This window comes from Lissotriton helveticus, chromosome 5_1 (assembly GCF_964261635.1).
Source record: "Lissotriton helveticus chromosome 5_1, aLisHel1.1, whole genome shotgun sequence".
In the NCBI taxonomy this organism is placed as follows: Eukaryota; Metazoa; Chordata; class Amphibia; order Caudata; family Salamandridae; genus Lissotriton; species Lissotriton helveticus.
The window spans coordinates 1,988,486,689-1,988,506,996 of record NC_136065.1 but is presented as its reverse complement, the minus strand read 5'-3'; the positions used below and the strand labels follow the sequence as shown (position 1 = coordinate 1,988,506,996).

Sequence of the window (20,308 nt, the reverse complement as noted above, 5' to 3'; positions counted from 1 at the left end):
CATACATGCCCTAAGGGCATGTATGTCTGTCACATGGCACAGGTGTAAATGCACAGATTTGCATTTACAGAGGTATTCGTTATTTACCACCAACTAATAGTTGGTGGTAAATAACGAATCCTGTAAGCACAGAAGCACTCTTCAAAGTGCTTCCTACATTTCATTTCCCGATTCGGGTAAATATCGATTCGGTAAATGATGATTCGGTAAAAACCGAATCAGTAAATACCGATTCGGTATTTACCGAATCTGTAAATTTGCCACCTACATAGGAAAAGCCTATTACCGGTCGGTAACGGCCGATTTCGGCTGTTACCGACCGGTAATGGCCTTCCTACATCTTGCCCTTAGGCTTAGTGCATTAAACTCACTTAGAAGCACATTGCAGTGATACAACGATAGATCGTATTCAAGGAGACCTGCTTAGGAACAAAAATGTAGTGGCACATCTAGCTCATTTAGTCAAGTGGAAAATCTCTCCATGGATGCACACTAGTAATGCCGTGTTGCACACAGTGTATCCACGTGGTAGCCAAACTCCTCCCTGCAGCGTTCCCGCACATCACTGATGCGCAACTAAAAACTCAGTAGTGTTTTAAGATTATAATGACCTCCAGGTCACCGCAGTACCTCAACATCGTCAGGGTCAGTAGTCACCCCTTCACCATAATTGAGCATATATGATCGAAGCGACCCCCATATATCACATGTTTGAGAGGGATCCGGGAGCAGGTCAGAGTGAAGCTTGATCTGTCCATTGCAATAAATAATGTTGTGGTGCCAGTGCTTACACGTATGAGCTTTGACTCTGCCCTAGCAAAAATGTTGCTTTGTTTGTTAATATCAGCTAGGGTTTCGATATGTATTGTAACATTACTTTAAAAGGTTTAACTCAACGTGTGCTGCACGACTTCCAGCCAGTCACAGAGGTGGCCAACAACATTAGTACAGTACTGAACGACTCTGATATTCAGATGGGTTTTGTCAGCATAGAGTAAGGAACTAAAACTGAGTGACCTGATCAGGGCGCCCAAGGTCTGCAGATAAACATTAAACAACAGGAGATATAGATGTACTGTGATGGACTCCACAGATGGCACACTTCAGCACGTGACTGCCCCTGGTAAAAATGAAGGAAACTACTCCGGAGCAGTGCACAAAGGCAGATAGAATTTAAACAAAATAAGTAAAAGAATATAGTCCTAATGGACTCCACAAGAGGCCTGGATGATAGTTGAGTGGTAGGGAGCAAGAGCCCAAGAATTGGTTATCTCTTGCAAAAACGAAGGAGCTCCAGGGCAGTGCTTAAAACACCCCCAAGGCAAGACAGCTGATCAAAATCTCAAAGTCAAAAGAAAAGGTCAGTGAAAGCAACAAAATGGGAAACAACCTTTACAAAGCAACCATTACATCGCTCTACACTTACAACGAAGGCATTACATCGCAACATCCTTTACAACTCATAACACTACAACGCAGACATTACAACGCATACCATTACAACGCATGACACTACATCGCATGTCACTACAATGCAGGCATTACAACGCATACCATTACAACGCATACCATTGGAGTTAGAATAGTAATTGTTAACCCCTACACTATCCCAACATTTACCCTACTGTTGCACCCCCTGGAGTTTAGAATAGTAATTTTTACCCCTACACTATCCAACACTTACCCTACTGTTGCGCCCCCTGGAGTTAGAATAGTAATTTTTACCCATATACTATCCAATACTTGCCTTAAATGCAATGTAATGGTATGCGTTGTAATGGTATGGGTTGTAAAGGTAGTATACGATGTAATGGAATGCGTTGTAAAGGTAGTTTTTTAAATGCGATGTAGTGTATTGCGATGTAATTGAATGCGTTGTAGTGGATGTTGCGATGTACAAACTGCATTGTAAGTGCATGCATTGTAAATGTATGCATTGTAACATCATACATTCCAACAAAATATAGTCCCAGCATCTTGATTAATACCCTGCTCATCTACCACGAATGCCAGGTTGATCTCTGTACCATACACAAGGCGGTTGCACCCACCTGGGACCAGTCAAGAAAGCCTGCAGCTCCTAGACTCAGAGATTCGCTCACCAACAATTTCTCTGCTACTTATCAGGAGTTAGCTCAATGGAAGGATATAGAGGTCAACGAATAACCCGAATTGAGCCACCTAATTCCTCCTAAAGCATGGTGTTCTATCAACACAACAGACCATGCTTTTACAACCCTCAGGGTGATACCAGGCAGCATAAAATTCCTTACAATCGTACATAATTCCCAGAAGGAACTGGAGGTGTAGTAGATTTAAGTGCATAAGAAGATGGACTTAGCATAAAATAGCTAATGTTTGTAATGCTTGAGCTGAGCTCGATACAGTGCCCATGCTTCATTGCAAAATGCAAAATAAACAGAAATGATGCACAGTCCAACAGAAGACAGCGCAGAAGAAAATCAACAGCTGTGAGTGCAAATATTAAAAAAATGATGTAGGCATGAATGGTGATTGGTGAGCGCAAATGCATTGCAATACCATTCAGATATGACTTTTATACGTGTTTACATCCGTGCAGGGAAGGCTAGAAAGAGTGAGAAGGAAGGGATGAACTGCAAGATTTAAGAGAAGGTGGTGGTAGTGAATATGCCAACCTAGAAAGATTCTCCATCAGCACACACGATGGTCAAATCTCCTTTCTTCGAGTTCCCTCAGAGACAAATAACTATCTGAGGAAACTCCTCTGACTCCGGCACCACTTTGCCGAAATTGTATGTTTGTTGAAAAGCCAACCTGACAAAAACTGTTCTGATGATCTGTTATCATCAAACCACTTTTAACAAAGTTTCTAACTTGAACGGGATTCTCCATGTTGTCAAAACCAACTCATTTCTTCTCCTCTTGTTTCTCTTTTTAAGGGTGTTCATCCACTCCTTCCTTTTCAGGATGCAGTATAAAACAAGCATTTACAATGCAACGGTTTCGCCTTTGGAAAAGTTTGAGCTATTGGCATTGTAAATGACAAAATTTGTATTTATGTGTTGGTTTTGAAAACAGATAAATAAATGGCATTGTCATTTACATTGCTAATAGCTCTAACTTTTCCAAAGGATCAGTCACTTCCAACAACTTTGTGTAATTTGTTACTATGTCACTATTCCTACAATGTCTTTCCGCTAGATGCCGTCAGAGACTGGGATGGGAATGACCAACCAGGTTGTTCAGGTGTGGATGGACACAGTTTGTTGGTCATGACGGAGACCTAAAAGGGGCTCCAGCACATTAACAAGCATCCTTGTTGGCGAATCCAGCAAAAAGAGTAGGATTTGAAAGTGAAAATCAAGAGACCCTTAATGCAGAAACACAGGAACCTTTGTGAATGTGGAGATAGGCGTTCTCCATGTTTAATGGTTTCGGTATCTTCCCTATTTAAGTTAAGGGAATGATATGCTATAAAGAGGCCATATTGAATCTTATCAGTGAGATAATAAAATTGCTGAATGAGTGGCACAGCCCGCCACCAAATGACCACATAACTGCACTGCTCTGGCATTATCTCCCAGAATCTGTCAACATCGAATTGTATTAAACCTCACTCGACCCAGCACAATAAGTTTAAGTTTGTCGGCCATGGATGATATGTAAAGAACCAGACTGCAGAATAAAATAAACCTCTGAGATGCCCGATATCTGCAACTTGTATAGGCTCACTGTAGGCCATCAACTGGAAGGAGAGCTGAGCTCTGAATGCAGGACCACAAACATCGAGGAAAAGGCAGCACAATTGAGATGCATCTGTTCCTGCAACCCTGGCGAAGACATGGATCTATTGGACAACTTGTGGTGCCCGTGGAAAGCACTACCCAATGGTAAGGGCAACAGCAGATCTGAGGTGAGCAAAGATGACTCTCAGGAGGTTTGTGTACGGATGGGTAGTAGAGTAGAACTTTGGGTTAAGTAATATGCAGCCAGGCCACTGGGGCTAGTATGGCACAAATGATTGACTGCATCAGCCAGCACCAATGAAGCGACATCGCCACTGGCAGAAAACGCTTACAAGGCTGCAAGCTGTATCCACCCCCGACAGTGGTGGTGTACATGGAGGAGGAGACAAAGCTCTTGGAGTTTGGCATGTTGGGAACCCGGTCCCGCCCAAAGTTACAGAAGGGGGATAAAAAGGTGCGAGGCCCTAGAGATGGAGGCCTATCCTCTCTCTAGATAAACTCCCACACCCCCTCTACCAACTATTAAAGACCTGGATGGACAATAGATGGAAGGGCCTAACTCTCACCACTGCGAGATCCCTGAAATAACTTAACCTGGGCAGGTTGCAACTGAGAAGATAATGTTAGCAATTCTTCCGATTAGTTTCTGACCTGAGAGTCTCCCAGATCCATATTTGGGAGCAGACAGTACATCTGCTGAAAAGACTGAAATCAGAACCTTGAGATTCGGACATTAAAGAAATAACTACTCTAAGTCTCTGCTCTTGAAAGTGCCTGGATGTATACTCACTCATAGCAAGGACATTAACCCACTTTAAAATGTGTTTGTTCCACAACAGCTATTCACACGGCAAGAATGCTCTTTGAAAGCACCCGCACTCACCGACTGTCTTCTGGCGGGCGGGGCTCTCCTCCTCACACGGGAGCCTTGCTCCCTGCAGCACTCCTCCGGCGGTCACTTTGGGGCCGCGGGCGGGGTTCCTCTCCTCCTGGGCTCTCCGAGATGCAGCAGGGCTCCCTCGCATCACGGGAGCCCTGCAAACCGGCCGCCATGCTTCTTCTTTCTTCCCCCCGGGCTGCGGGGGCGGGCACTTCCGGCCGGCCGCGCTGGGATTGGCCGGCCGGCCGGCCAACCACTTCCGGGTCGCTGCGGGCAGCGCAGCGGCCCTTCTCCTTAGGTAGGCAGGCGGGGGCTGATTTTTACGGGCAAATGCCGGGTGGGCACCGGCTCTTTAAAGATAACCATCAATCGAGGTGGGCACTCGATCGGCCCACAAGTCCGCCACAAAACGGTCCAGATGCCGGGTGGGCGAGGGGGGGCGGGAACGGCAAGGCACGCCCATGGACTTCCAGTGGGACACGGACAGTGGGAGGGGGTGGGAACGGGCACAAGGACAGGTGGAAGGGGGGGCAGGAAGGCTAGAAAAACAAAGCACTGACGTGTACTTCTTAAAAAATAAAAAACGAAACTCCGCCCACCGCTGCATTACTACACAGAGGGAACGCCCAGGGAAAAAATCGCGGGAACGCCCCCGAATCTGGTCCGGCCTTGACGGACAGATCTCTGTTCCAATGGCTAGCCTCCATTTATGGAGCTAGCCAATGAAACAGAGGGCGTATTCCAAGAGTCCCTTACTGAAGACTACAGATTTCTCTGGAGGCGGAGCTAAGAGCTCCGCCCTCCAGCGAAACCTAAAAAGGCTTTTGCTACTCCCTTTTACTTAAACTTATTTTTATAATTCGTAATGTGTGAGGAACTGTTGAAGAAATTTGTTTTTTATAGATAAAAAGTCAAGGGTTTCCTCCTTGGCTTGGTATATCTATAATTTTCGTGAAAAGGTATTTGGTCTGTGAAACAGTTTTCTAAAATAGTTTCATCAGCCTTATTTTTTTCCTGCTGGTGTTCTCCATTCGAATGTTTTGTGAAAATGAGGAAATATTCATGAGTTAACTCCGCTTAAAAAGTGGCGGATCCACACTCCGATCTAGAGTGACCGGGTTCACCACCATTCTTGCTGGAATTAGTTTGCCTTAGAAAGAGTTCCAGATTGGGCAGTAGTGGAGTTTAACACAAACTCCTGCCTCCAAAGTGATTATGCAGATGGTGGAGACAAGCACATTATAGACAACCAGGTTGGCAGATGCCATAAACCTGCCCCAGTGGTGAATCCATGAGCAGAACTCTAAATCAAGCTCTAAGTTGCTTTAGGTAAGTGCTGCCGATCACCTTTGGTCTCTAGACGAGAAGGTGGGCTTTGAGGACTAGGTGGAGGCTTAACAGAAGCGCACAGCACGGGAGAATGTGGGAGGTGGTGCAGTTGAAGGTAAGATGCAAGATACTGTGCATAGCCTTCAAAACCAGGGTTAATTGTTTACATAGGGCACTGCTTGTGAAGTGCTGGTGTATGCCTAGAAGGTTACTTCATTGAATGAGAATAGCTCTAGTGTGTTCTTGTCCAAGGGGTCAATCCAGTTTTTGGTGATGGTTGTGGAGAAGACGGCAGGGCATTGTGCGTGAAAGTAGTCAGTGACCTTCCATTTTCAAATTTTGTTGAGTGATTGCACTTCAGTGGAAGGCGTGGACGAAAGAAATGCGAATTATTTATTTCACCATGATAGGTTGGGGCCGGGGTGTGGCTATGGGCTCAGTAAAGGTGGGCTGCGATGTTCAGCAGGGTAGTGGTGTTTGCGTTGGGAGCTGTAGATTAGATGTTTGCCAGCAGGGGAAGGGGGAGCGGTAGTGAAAAATGAAGGTGAGAGAAGAGATGTCAGTGGGTAGGTGGGCTCGAGACAGTTGAGGGAAAGGTGAATGAAGATTGGTTAGATGTGTGGAGTGGTAACCCAAGAGGGAGGTGAGATAAAAGGTAGGTGAGAAGAGATAGGTGAAAGGAAACAGAGCGGAGTATTGGTGGAGGGGGTATGTTCAAGGAGAGGTTGGTAAAAGGGAACAGGCAAGGGGTAAGAGATAGGAGTCGTTGGTAAGAGGAGGTCGAAGGAAGAAGGTTGGTGGGTGGTGGGAGATGTAGAAGAGAGAAGACAGGTAGATAGAGGAGGAGAGAGGTACTGATGATCATGGTAGGCGAGAGATTGGAGGGAGGCACATTTTGGAGCAGCACTACATCTGAGCAGAGAGTGAGGGGGTTAAGTGAAGAAAATTGGCGAGGCGAGTGTAGAGCAAGAGTGAATTAAAAAGAGAAGGTGAGTAGACGTTAAAGGTGATAGGTGAGATGAGGTAGGTGAGTCGTAGGCAGTGGAGGAATGGAGAAAGGTGGTTAGGAGAAAGGAGGTAACTGAGAAAGCAAGTGGCCGGAGAGTTGAACTAGATGAACAGCTGATATGCGGTAGGTGGCAGGTGATAGGAGGGAGGTGAGCAGGCACAGAGCGAGGAAGATCCTAGTCACGCTGCTCAGGAGTGGGGGAGGGGGCCTTCTGATGCGGAAGATTATTTTTCTGACCGTGAAAGTTTTTAGCCTGTAAATAATTCATGGCAGAGATGTATTTATAGAGGAGTCAAGTTGTATCTGCTCCTGAGAGAAGGACATTCCTGGCATGGGAAGGGGGTGGGGGCACAGAGCGAAGGGACAGAGTGGGGAGAGGCGAGAATAGAGGGGGAAAGGGAAGCAGAGAGGATGGCAGAAGGAGTGAAGGGATGAGATGAGACGGGCAGTGGTGTAGCCATGGTGAAAGGGACTCATGCAAGCACCGTAAAAAATAGCCACGGTGGCACTGCACCTACTGCACGAATGACAGTAAGGCTCCTGAGAAAGGGAAAGCGAGAGGAGGGAGAGTTTGTTCGTCCAGGAGAGAACTTGAGGAGAAGGGGCGTTAAAGGCACAGGAACTAAGCAGACGCGGGAGGGTGAGGGTTAGCGGTAAATAAACGGATGCTAAGAAATGCTAAGCGATCCCATACAGTATCGTGCAATGCAAAGTACTTTATTGACTTAAAGTTGGACAAGGGTTGCCTAAGCAAACACGTCATATACACTGCATTTTGCAGCCGGTCCACGGGTGGTGGTTTAATTGTCTAGGCTCCTATGTTTTATGTGTTTATGTTGTACAGTTTCTGTTCTAGTGACCTCCCCAGATATGTTTGCTGTCGTCTTAGCTGCCTGTGTCTGACAGGACTCCTAAGGGGAGGAACCCTTCTCCTTCAGTTTCTTTCAGGAGTTTGAGGAAATTTACAGCAACAAGGAGGTGGAAGTGAAGGGAAATAGGATATTAAATCAAAAAGAGCAGAATGAGTGTTGTGAGATGAGAGGTCATGGAAGGGAAATATATGTCATTTCTACTAGTAGGCCTGAAAGGAGAAACACACGGAGCAGCCTAAGATAACCTCTTCTCTGTAGAGACAGGCAGCACAGCTTCTGCACTATATATGGAGACAGGCAGCACGGCTTCTGCACTATATGTGGGGACAGGCAGCCAGGCTTCTGCTCTATATATAGAGACAGGCAGCCAGGCCTCTGCACTCTGTATGTGGAGACAGGCAGCCAGGCTTCTGCGCTATATATGGAGACAGGCAGGCAGGCTTCTGCGCTATATATGGAGATATGCAGCCAGGCCTCTGCACTGTGTATGTGAAGGACAGGCATCCGGGCATCTTCACTGTGTATATTTGGAGACAGGCACCCAGGTCTCTGCACGGTGTATGTGAGGCCCGATAGCCAGGTCTCTGCGCTGTCTGTCGGCTCTGCGCTGTCTGTCGAGACAGGCAGCCAAGGCTCTGCACTGTGTATGTGGAGATAGGCAGCCAGCTATCTGCACTGTATTTGAAGAAAGGCAGCCAGGCCTCTGCACTGTGTATGTGGAGATAGACAGCCAGCTATCTGAACTGTATTTGAAGAAAGGCAGCCAGGCCTCTGCACTGTGTATATTGAAACAGGCAGCCAAACCGCTGCATGTGTATGTGAAGGACAGGCAACTAGGCCTCTGCACGCACTGTATGTAAAGACAGGCAGCCTCTGTATGTGAGAAGGAAAGACAGCCGGGCCTCTGCATTGTATGTGAGAAGGACAGGCAGCTAGGCCTCTGTATGTGATTAAGGAAAGACAGCCGGGCCTCTGCATTGTATGTGAGAAGGACAGGCAGCTAGGCCTCTGTATGTGAGAAGGAAAGACAGCCGGGCCTCTGCATTGTATGTGAGAAGGACAGGCAGCTAGGCCTCTGTATGTGAGAAGGAAAGACAGCCGGGCCTCTGCATTGTATGTGAGAATGACAGGCAGCTAGGCCTCTGTATGTGAGAAGGAAAGACAGCCGGGCCTCTGCATTGTATGTGAGAAGGACAGGCAGCTAGGCCTCTGTATGTGAGAAGGAAAGACAGCCGGGCCTCTGCATTGTATGTGAGAAGGACAGGCAGCTAGGCCTCTGTATGTGAGAAGGAAAGACAGCCGGGCCTCTGCATTGCATGTGAGAAGGACAGACTATGTGAAGAACAGCGGCCAGTTCTGCACTGTATGTGAGAAAGATAGGTCGCCATGCGTCTGCACTGCATGGGTGAGAAGGACAGGCAGTCAAGCCTCTGCATTATGTGTGAAGGACAGCTTGCCAGATATCTTGAAGGGGAAGGACAGGTGGCCAAGCATCTGCACTGTATGTGAGATGGACAAGCAATCAAACCTCTTCAATGTATGTGGGAAGGGTAGTCATCTGGCACGCTCCTTTGAGGCTGTGCACTATGCATTGTAAGAGGACTGGCAGTGATGCAGCTGAATGGTGCATGCAACGAGGACAGTCAGCCAGGACTCTGGCATTGTGCATCTCACAAAGGCCGAGCAGCTAAGGCTCTGCAGTGCACATTTGAAAAGGACAGACAGATAGGTCTCTGCATTCTACATCAGGTCAGGCCTCTAGGACTGTGCATTGTGCATCATGTCAGGCAGCTAGGACTCTACATTGTGGATCAGGTCAGGCAGCTGCACTGTGCATCTCACAAAGGCCGAGCAGCTAAGGCCCATCTGAAAAAGACTGACAGCTAGGTCTCTGCATTGTGCATCAAGTCAGGCAGCTAGGACTCTGCATTGTGCATCAGGTCAGGCGGCTAGGGCCCTACATTGTGGATCAGGTCAGGCAGCTGCATTGTGCATCTCACAAAGGCCGAGCAGCTAAGGCCCATCTGAAAAATACAGACAGCTAGGTCTCTGCATTGTGTATCAAGTCAGGCAGCTAGGACTCTGCATTGTGCATCAGGTCAGGCGGCTAGGGCCCTACATTGTGCATCAGGTGAGGTAGCTAGGGCTCTTCATTGTACATCAGGTCAGGCGGCTAGGACTCTGCATTGTGCATCAGGTCAGGCAGCTAGGAGTCTGCTTTGTGCATCAGGTCAGGCAGCTAGGACTCTGCATTGTGCATCAGGTCAGGCAGCTAGGACTCTGCATTGTGCATCAGGTCAGGCAGCTAGGACTCTGCATTGTGTGTCTAACAAGGGCAAGCAGTTAGGAATCTGGGCTGTACATCAGGTCAGGCAGCTAGGGCTCTGTATTGTGCATCAGGTCAGGCAGCTAGGACTCTGCGTTGTGCATCTGGTCAGGCAGCTAGGACTCTGCTTTGTGCATCAGGTCAGGCAGCTAGGACTCGTGCATCAGGTCAGGCAGCTAGGACTCTGCATTGTGTGTCTGACAAGGGCAAGCAGTTAGCCATCTGCACTGTGCATCTGGTCAGGCAGCTAGGACTCGGCATTGTGCATCAGGTCAGGCAGCTAGGACTCTGCATTGTGCATCAGGCCAGTCAGCTAGGACTCTGCATTGTGTACCAGGTCAGGCAGCTAGGACTCTGCATTGTGCATCAGGTCAGGCAGCTAGGATTCTGCATTATGCATCTGACAAGGGCAAGCAGATCGGATTCTGCATTGAGCATCTGACAAGGACATACAGCTAGGTCTCTACATTGTGCACCAGGGCAGGCAGGTAGGTCTCTGCATTGTGCATCAGGTGAGGCAGCTAGGACTCTGTATTGTGCATCAGGTCAGGCAGCTAGGACTCTGCATTGTGCGCCTGACAAGGACCACATCTTGGAGTCAAAACAGTGTACTGACAGCAGCAGGCAGCTACAATTCTACCTGTCATGCCTGTAAGCACAAGAAAATATCAACTTTAACGGTAGGATTTTTTTAATGTGCTGCTCTATATGAGCTTAGGTGCATCTCCTTGTCGCAGTGTTTGTAGCCAGTGAGATCTGATGTAATTTCATCCTTTCTAGACCAGTTTAGTGCACATTTACCAATGCTGTTCTGGTAGATATATTCCTTTGTATCCCTTTCCGGGAAACTCCTATGTGACAACGAGCTTCGGTAGTTCCCTTGAAAGTTCTGCGTCCTTTCAGGGTGATGACATTCCATACCGGTTCATCCACAAAGGTTTACCCTCTAAATGCACCTTCCTGTTCCCACCCATTGGTCGAACCGGGGTGCACTGACCAGGGCATAGTGTGTGGGGTGAGTTGTTTGGATTGTTACTGGCAGTTCCAAATGACCAACATTTTTTTCTTACATACCCTAGTAACAAGCTCCTGTTCCCTGTATATACCTGTATGCCACAGAGAGCAGCATTTAATGTTTGTGTAGGTCTGCCTATAGTCAACTTTATTTCCTTTTTCAGGCTAATGCGAAGTAAAAAAAAAACACATCATATTATTACTAATATTACTTCCTGAAAAGGGCTTTGAGGCAGCTGTCTTTAGCCATTAGTTTGTTGAAGCGTCATTGGCATTTGGAGGAACCCACAGGAAAGCAGCCATATAGCGTGAGAATGTGGCATTTCTCTGTATCTGTTGGCATGAATGGGAATGCCATTCTTATATCAGATCATCCTGCTGGGCAGCCTTTTGGTAATTACACTGTCATTGATTTTGAGTGATACCTTTTTGCCTCTGCCTGGAAGTCTAGAATTTGACTGGTCAGAAAGAGTGCGTGTCTGCCTCAACGGTTGTGAACTTTTTTGCACATACTTTGTTGTGGCAAAGTTGGAAAGAAAGTCATTATACAAGTTTATAAAATATTGAAAATAAATGTAAGTGGTACCTAAATTTACATCCGAAATGCAGTTTCTTATTTTCTGATTACATGTATTTATTTTTCATAATATCTTATGACAATATGTATATTATTCATTTAGACAATTTGACTTGTACAATATTAAATCAAACAATATCCATAAGTCTAATTAACAGCATTTTCTTAATCAATTGCTATTAAAGCATATGTTTTATGATAAATAATATGTCATTAAAAAAAAAAACTCCTTAAGACATACATGCATTCATCGAATGCTAGAATTGTCAATACCTGCTTCATGACACCTGTCACTTTTTCAAGGCTTTAATAGAACAGAAAAATCAACATCATAACATATAGCACTAATTATCGTTATCCCTTTACTGTCCCCCACAGCACATAGGGGGGAACCAGTACCACTGACCCGGAGAAACAAATTCAAGTTCCTGGGACAGTGCCTGCTGTAGTCAGAAGTCCTTGAATCCATTCTTGCAGCAGGGGTCAGGTGTCTTCTCTCTTCCAGCTGAGCATTTATGTGGCAGCGCTTTTCCGTGTCCAGACTGTCTCAAAAGTCTCTCCCCTTGTGCAGGGGTTTTTAAGTGGGGGTAGAAAGTTCTAGAAAGTAGGCACTTCTTTCCAGTCTTGGGGTGACACTTCATGAGTCCACCCCGTTCCAACCCCAGCATTACATTTAGGGAGATTACAAAATGGCGACTTGAAGTGGTCTGTTGAAAGAACTTCTCTGAGAGCCTAAGCCTTGCCTCTAACTGCCACCGCTACCTGTTCCTCCAAAAGGGAAGCCCCTCCTGTTATTGACTTCAAAGGTCTTTCCTTTGCCCTTTGTTTTTCACTTGCTGAACTTTCATCCTCCTGGTGCAATACAAAAAGTAACGAGCACATGCAGATCCTACCTCCACCCATTTCATTCAAGAGGGTAAGCTGATGTGGGCTATTCAAGATGGTTGCGATTTGAGATTACATTACAGAAGGGACGTTTATGGGATTATATTGAAGATGGATTTAGTGCAGAGTTTCATTCCAGATGAAGATTTGATGGTATTTTATTAAGGGAAGCCAGCCTGAGGGGTATCATTATATACAATATGTGGTGGAGTTTATTCAAGATGGCCAACCTGCAAGAATTTGTTTAAAGTGACCACCATGCAGGGATTTGGTAAAGATGCCCACCCCCCCATTGTTTATTTTGTGATGTCTGCAAATTTCTCTTGTGCTATGACCGTGAAAGGCATTAACACACTTAAACATCCTAGTTGTGTCATTTAGGACACTGCAATGCGTTAATATTTTTTTTATGCAGCAGAGGTATGAGATATTAAAATAATCCTTTCTGAAACAAAACAAGTGATTACTTTGGGTAGTTTGGGTGAGTTCCCTTCCTCAAGAAAGGGATGCAGCTTGTCAAGGAGACACATGTAACAATTAGAGCCCTTTATTATATTTATGTATTTTAGGCAATTTCTAATGTTTTAACCATGGACAAATGTAGATATCAAGCTCTTACATGTTCTATTTTGATTGAATGTTAGGTTTAGCTATATGAGGTTAGTTTTCATTCCCATTATGATTACCTATTATTGGTGTCTTATTGGTGTTACGGGCAAGACATTTTGTGTTCATCCATGTTTCTATGTCTGAGAAATCTGTAGTACAATTGGTTGAGAAACGGAAAATAGGTTGGTCCACTGTTGGAATTCACTCATCTCTATAACATTTCGTGTAGTGGCCCTAAAATCAGCTTAAATTGGTTGTGGCGAGATGGGTGAGTCCTTCGTGGCACCACTGTTATAATCACAAAAATTGGTTTCAGTTTCACCTATGAAAACCTTGGATTTGTTTGAGAAGAGAATGAAAACCACATTAAAATGAGTTTCTTATGACACCACCACCTAGTTGTATTTGCTATAGCAAGATGCTGTGACCTATAGTTCTGAAATCAGTGGGCAGATCAATACCACTAATAGTTATGGTTCACATCCATCACCCGCTTACACAATTGCTGACCTCCGCCAAGGCAGTTTCCATTCCTGTATAAGAGCAGACATCAGATAGATTAGTTATCAAGCAAAAAAGAGTCTCCGTTCATTAATCCCCAAATGACTGACAAACATCCTATTCTAGTATCTTTAGATTACCGTAAAATTACTTGATTCGGCAGTTGTGTCTTTATTTATTTATTTATTTATTTTATTTAGGGGGTTTTGTAAAGCGCTTGGTGACGCACAGCGGCGTGTCCCCGCGCTGAAGAGCTGATATTTACTGGAGCTTACACATGCGGAACAACTTACTGTGCGAATAGTACAGTTTTAAGCTTGGCTCTAAAGAGTGGTTCTGATGGTTCTAATTGCAACGCCGTGGGTAGCTTATTCCATCTAGAAGCTGCAAGGTGCCTAAAGGATCTTCCGCCCATCCGAGCTCTGGACACCTTAGGAATGACTAGGAGTCCTGAGCCGGAAGATCTCAGGGAGCGGGACGGTTCATAGGGAGTAAGCAGTCCTTTCAACGGGAGAGGAGACCTCCCATTGATAATCCGGTGGCACGTACATAGTGCCTTGAATTCTACCCTGCTTCTGATCGGGAGCCAGTGCAAAGACCGGAGGGCCGCTATGGATGCAGCTCTTCTGGGTAGTCTGAGCACTAGTCGGGCAGCGGCATTCTGTAAAACCTGTAGGTGGCTCAGATTCTTCTCCAGAGTCCCTAAATAGAGAAGATTGCCATAGTCCATCTTTGACGTGACTAGTGCATGTACCAGGGTTTGACGGGCTCTGACAGGTAAGAACTTCAATACCTTCCTAAGACTTTTGAGAGTCCCAAAGCATGATCCAACCACCTGATTGATCTGGGGGCCAAAGGTAAGGTCGGAATCAAACCAGATGCCCAAGTTCTTTGCTTTCTGGCAAGGGGTGGGCGTTGGACCTAAACAAGGCGGCCACCATGCCGACGTCCACGCCGATTGGCCTCCCCCCACTACCAGCACCTCGGTCTTGCCTCCGTTGAGCTTGAGGCAGTTGGCGGACATCCAGGCAGCAAGGTCTTGCATGCAAGCTCTGAAAATGTCCGCCGAGGGACCGGGCGCACGCGACAGGGAGATGACCAACTGCGTGTCGTCGGCATAAGACACCATTCGAAGGCCGTAACTCTCTACTAAGGTGGCAATCGGGGCAACATAAAGGTTAAAAAGTGTCGGACTCAGGGACGAGCCCTGCGGCACCCCCTGATCCAAAGATATTCGCTCCGAATAATGATCACCTTGCCTTACTTGGAAGCCTCGGCCTGTAAGAAATGAATGAATCCATTTCAGCGCTGCCCCTCTCACCCCACCTTTGTTTAGACACTGTAGCAAGATGGAGTGTGCTACAGTGTCGAACGCCGCGCTGAGGTCTAAGAGGATTAAGGCCATGGTTTGTCCCTCATCAGCACCTTGCCTGAGGGTTTCGGTAGCCCTGAGAAGGGCAGACTCCGTGGAGTGACGGGGCCGAAACCCGAATTGTGTAGGATGAAGAAGGTTGCTTTCCTCCACAAATTTCATTAGCTGTTTATTTACCACCTTCTCCGCTACCTTAGAGAAATAAGGCAGCAGGGAGATGGGGCGAAGGTTGTCTAAATTCTCACAACTAATGTTGGGCTTCTTGCGGAGGGGAAGCACCACAGCCTGTTTCCAGTCCTCTGGTATGGAACTGGAGCGGAAGGAGATATCCAGCAGGGGTCTAATATAGGGTTCGAGTGTTTCCAGACTGTCTCCCAACCTTTTTGGGGAGGCGGGATCTCGAGGAGAGCCAGATTTGACAGATCTGCATATTTTAACTAAATCCACCGATGAAGGGGTGGTAAAATTGAGTAACAGATTTTGATCGGCGTCATTACTTGAAGAGTCCACTGGCACTTCCGCTGCTGGAGGTGTATCGGGAAAAGCAGAGTAAATCTTAGACACTTTATCCCCGAAGTAGTTGGCAATGCGATTGCATGCTGCTACTGAATGCTCTTCATCTTGAGTGGAGGTTTTTTGGGGTGGCCAGGGATTTATATATGCTGAACAGTTCCCTGGCAGAGTTCTCTGCCACTTGGATTCTGTCAGCATAGTATGTGGCCTTCTCTGTCCGGATCTTATTGTGATAGGTGCGTCTCTTTGCGAGATAGGCCTCTTTCATCCGGTCATCATATGCCACTCTCCACTGTCTTTCTGCACGTTTGCAGTCTCTTTTGGCGCAGCGCAGCGCCTCGCTGAACCAGGGAGCTGTTTGTTGACTGTGGACACCTTTTGTTGGCCGACCCAGTGGGGCTGTACAGTCCAGAGCAGCCATAATGCGGTCATTAAGCAATTTATTTGCTGTCGCCACGTCATTACCTCCTGGGGGCCCTTCCGCAGTAAGAGCCTTATTGAACTCTTGCAGGGAGAATCTTGCCCACCTGCGTCGAGAATAGTTAAGTGGGGTAGGGGCGATAGCTTTATGTTTGGGCAGATAGATAACAAATGGGACATAGAAGTGATCTGTCCAGGGCAGGGACACTGGGGGAGCAACTAAGACATCTTCCCAGTTAGCAAATATTGGGTCTAGCAAGTGCCCATGCTTATGTGTTGGGAGCTGCCCCTTTAGCTCTAACTGAAGGGTGTGAAGTTCTTCGCGGAGCTCCACCGCTCCTTTATCTGATACGTCTTCCAGGTGTGTGTTTAGGTCTCCTAACAGCAGAAACGTATCCCTCCTGATCGCTGTTTCTGTGACACACTCTAAAAGACTGCCTTTGAATCTGGACATAGGTCCTGGTGGACGATAGACTAGCAGACCCTTTATAGTCATGCTCCCGTCAATCTTTATGGTGAAAACACCCGCCTCACATCCTGCCAGATTGACTGGTTCAAGTTTGCAGGCCCACTGTTGTTTAAAGGCGATCGCAATTCCTCCTCCTCTGCCTATAGGTCTATCCAAGCGCACCATCTGGTAGTCGTCTGGTAAGGCCTGGACAATATCGGGATCGGAGTTGGCCTCCAACCATGTTTCAGTGATAAACAACAGATCAGGATGTTTATCAATGAGGAGGTCATATACATCGTGCTTATGGCAGCTAAGCGACCTCGCATTGATCAGGCCGCAGGACAGCGAAGAGCAACTAGCCCTGGAGTCGACTGACACTGTGCGGAAGCGAAATAGGCAGTGTTTACACCCTTCATTCTCCCCGACCCTTGTGCTATGGTAGCCAGGAGTGCAAGTATGAGAGGACTAACTTACTAATTCACTCCTGCTCCATGTGATTCTTCCAATCTTTATCAAGCATATCTATTACATATGCACGCTTAAGCATGTCTGGCACAGCTTCCTGAGCAACTGAATATTGGTGTCTTGAATAAGATCAATCATGACAAAGCTGTTAGCATTTTTTGATAATCCTAGTTGGTATAGGGCACGATCACAAACGATCACCTGGACCACTGCCTACTCCTCAATAAACTTTTTTTAACAGTCACAAAGGAGAAAAGATCCTAGGAGACTCTTCCATTTTGTGAATGGCATACTACTCCCAACTCGGTGATTTTTCACTGTTTTGCGACTGGTTTAAAGATGTAAAACCTTGATATGTCTTACAAGATACCAATTCAATATGAGGTCGGAATCCCATTTTAGCCGTTGGTAAAAGTTTACTGACTCCTAGAATGAGATTAGTACATTGTAAAAAGCATTTTTGCGCCAACAAACTCCGAATTAGTATGTTTACCAACAAAGAAAATTCTTTGTACAATCAGCTCTTAATATTTGCTTGTAAGAGGATTATAAATGTGTGAGCCAAATCTTCTGGAACTCGAACAACCCAAATTTAACCTCCTCTGTGTTCAAAGACTTTCTTTCCTTATGATCTTGGATAATTGCTTTCCATTGAGGATTTTCATGATCTCACTGATTAAACATAGATGTCTTAACTTCTAAACTGGAGCCCTGCTCATCAGGGGTCAATCTGAATGATGTCCCTTCTCCAGAATAATATTGTAGAAGGCCACACCTTAAGGTTCATACGAAACAGCGTTGAAGATGGATAATCTGCTGAAATTGATTAGTTATTGTCAACATATGGAGTTTTACGAAATATTGACCCCTGCAGGGATTATTTCATGACGGCTCACAAGCATGCAGCCTTCCTTTGATTTCTCATGCCAATGCTTGAACTGGGTCTCTTCATCCAACAAAGAGAGGTGAGAGATCTGTCTGTTTGGACTCTTCTGTGGGCCTGAGAATCATGGGCGGCCTCTCCACCTTGGTGTACTTTGATTCTCCAAATGTTTTAAACCCTATGCAAAGCTTGCCATCTCCTACTAAACTGTTCTTTCCTTTATTGATACATTTATTTTATCTATTGTAGTTAGTAAAGTATGAAACCTTGCATGTCTTGATATCTTACCAAATACACAATACTAATGTTTAATCCTTAAACATTCTGATCATTCATTTTACCAAAAATAAAATAAAGAACTGATTGAAAATGGCCTTCACTTCAACAATACTTTCTGGTAGGTTTCTCAGCCATCTCCCTCTTGGTGGCATTCCTTCGCTTTTGCAACTTTGTTTGTTCATCAGAGCACTGTTGTTCTTCTGTTGGCCTTTGACTGTTTGCTGGATTTGTGGTGACCTACATCAATGTGTATTAAAAAGAGGAGGTAGTGACAGTTGATCCCCTTTGCTCTCACCTCTATGGTTTAATGCATCTACAGAAGGGTCTCTTGGTGTTCTGTGTAATAAACCACAGCATTGGATTAACAAAAGCTCATAGTACTGGCTCTGGTGGTTTAGTGAGTTGGTGCTAATAGTTTCACTTCCACTGATGCCTCATTTTCTCTTGTCTTTTTCCTCAGATGCTGCGTCTATTGTTGAAGCTCCTTCCTCTGCTCCTAGTTACTCAAGCTTCCAGAGGCACCATCATAAACAGCACCACAGGTATGATTCTGAGCCAACTGAGTATCTGGATGTCTTCCTTCTTTAAGTAAGATTGTTTTCCTATCCCTCTATCTTCACCTTGTGTACACAGGTATAAGCTCTGACCTCACTGCATACCTGAATACCTTCCCTCTTTCAATGCATCTTTCCTCCCCTCTCACTATCTCCAACTCTTGGTATTTCACCATGTCCTTCCACCACCCATGTCCCACTTCTCTTTTACTTTATACACTGTGTCATCTATAAAGCATTATGTACTGAAACAGGCCTACCTTCAATGTATGCTTTCTGTTTCTGAACCTTTCTGGTTCCAAACCCCACCTTGACTTACACACCCACCTACTTCTACCTACCACACCTCCACTCCCAGATGTCAGATTGTCATGCACCCCCATTTGTCCTCATTTTCCATTTTACCCTTTGTTATTTGCTGTTTTTGCCACCCAGCTTTCCCAGTCCTACCTACAGACTTATCCCACCTATCCCTCTCTTAAGCTTCGTCCAGTCCTTGTTTCTTAGATTTCATTGACCTATATCCAACTGTGATCCAATACTCTTTTCCACTTTTTGCGCCTAGGCTCAGCTATCACCATATCCTCCTTCTGCAGGTCTTATTATGTCCCTCTCTTTTAACTTTCCCATATTGATACATAGCTTTGGAGTGCCCACTAAAACTTCTACTCATTACCTCTTCATACAGCTCTTATATATGTTCTGTCCTCACATCACCCCATTTAACCTCCATATTTCTGTCCTGAGATTTCCTAATTTCCCATTGCATGTGTCTTTCTTCCCATCCCATGCCCTAAAAGCTGTTTTTATAATTTCCTCCTTGTTCTTTTATATAAGACTGCTGCCTCTCCTCTACTTCTGTACCCCAATGAAGGCTTCCTCCAGGCAGAGGTAGTAGAAATAAGATACAGTATGACTCAGAAAACTCAATGCTCACTTAGATCTATATCTTTGATAACAATGGGTCTTACTCTTTTTATTGCTGGTAGGTAAAGAAAGGTTTTAAAATACTGAAAACAAAACAGGCAATCCAACTTTTTTTGGGGCTGGAAAAAGACACCAGTTTTGTAAGAGTGATGTAGTATATATGACCATACTATGAACATAAGGTGCTATAATTTAAATTACAGTGGAATATGTTATTTTACGAAATGGTGACCGTCAGTCCTCAGCGACCCCCAAAATTACTGTGGTTTTTAATATTTACTATGAGCCTTATGTACAGTCCCTGTTTAATGAAGCTAAAGGTGCCAGACAGAATGCCACAATGTTTCTGATTTGTTATTGTGAGAAGTTGGCCTGATGTGCAGTGTTCACTATTCTAGTGATCACTATATATCAGTCCAAACAACCCTTATTGATGATTGGTTGTAAGTCAACCTTATAGACCAGCTATCCTAGTAGCATGGATACGAGCAGTCTAAGGCTAAGACTCTAGAGGGCGTGTTAAGCCAGCTGTTTTACCATCACATTACCCCTTGAACACCCAGTGAAAGGACACCACACAAGTGTTATGAAAATAAACAATGTATTTATTAGAATCACAACAACCCTGTACTCTTTATGAGGACAGGGTGCTAAGCACACAACAAAACTCTTACGAAAATACTTTTAAGTTAGCACGTTACACAAATGCCCGAG

At 45.5% G+C, this 20,308-nt stretch overlaps 1 protein-coding gene across 1 annotated transcript in view; it reads left to right on the top strand.

Moving 5' to 3' along the window:
* GABBR1 (gamma-aminobutyric acid type B receptor subunit 1) overlaps positions 1–20,308 on the top strand; it is a 685,831-nt gene that overhangs the window by 143,830 nt on the left and 521,693 nt on the right. Inside the window, exon 2 of the mRNA XM_078645697.1 lies at positions 18,574–18,655. Coding sequence (XP_078501823.1) covers positions 18,574–18,655 — 82 coding nt within the window. The remainder of the gene's footprint in view (positions 1–18,573; positions 18,656–20,308) is intronic.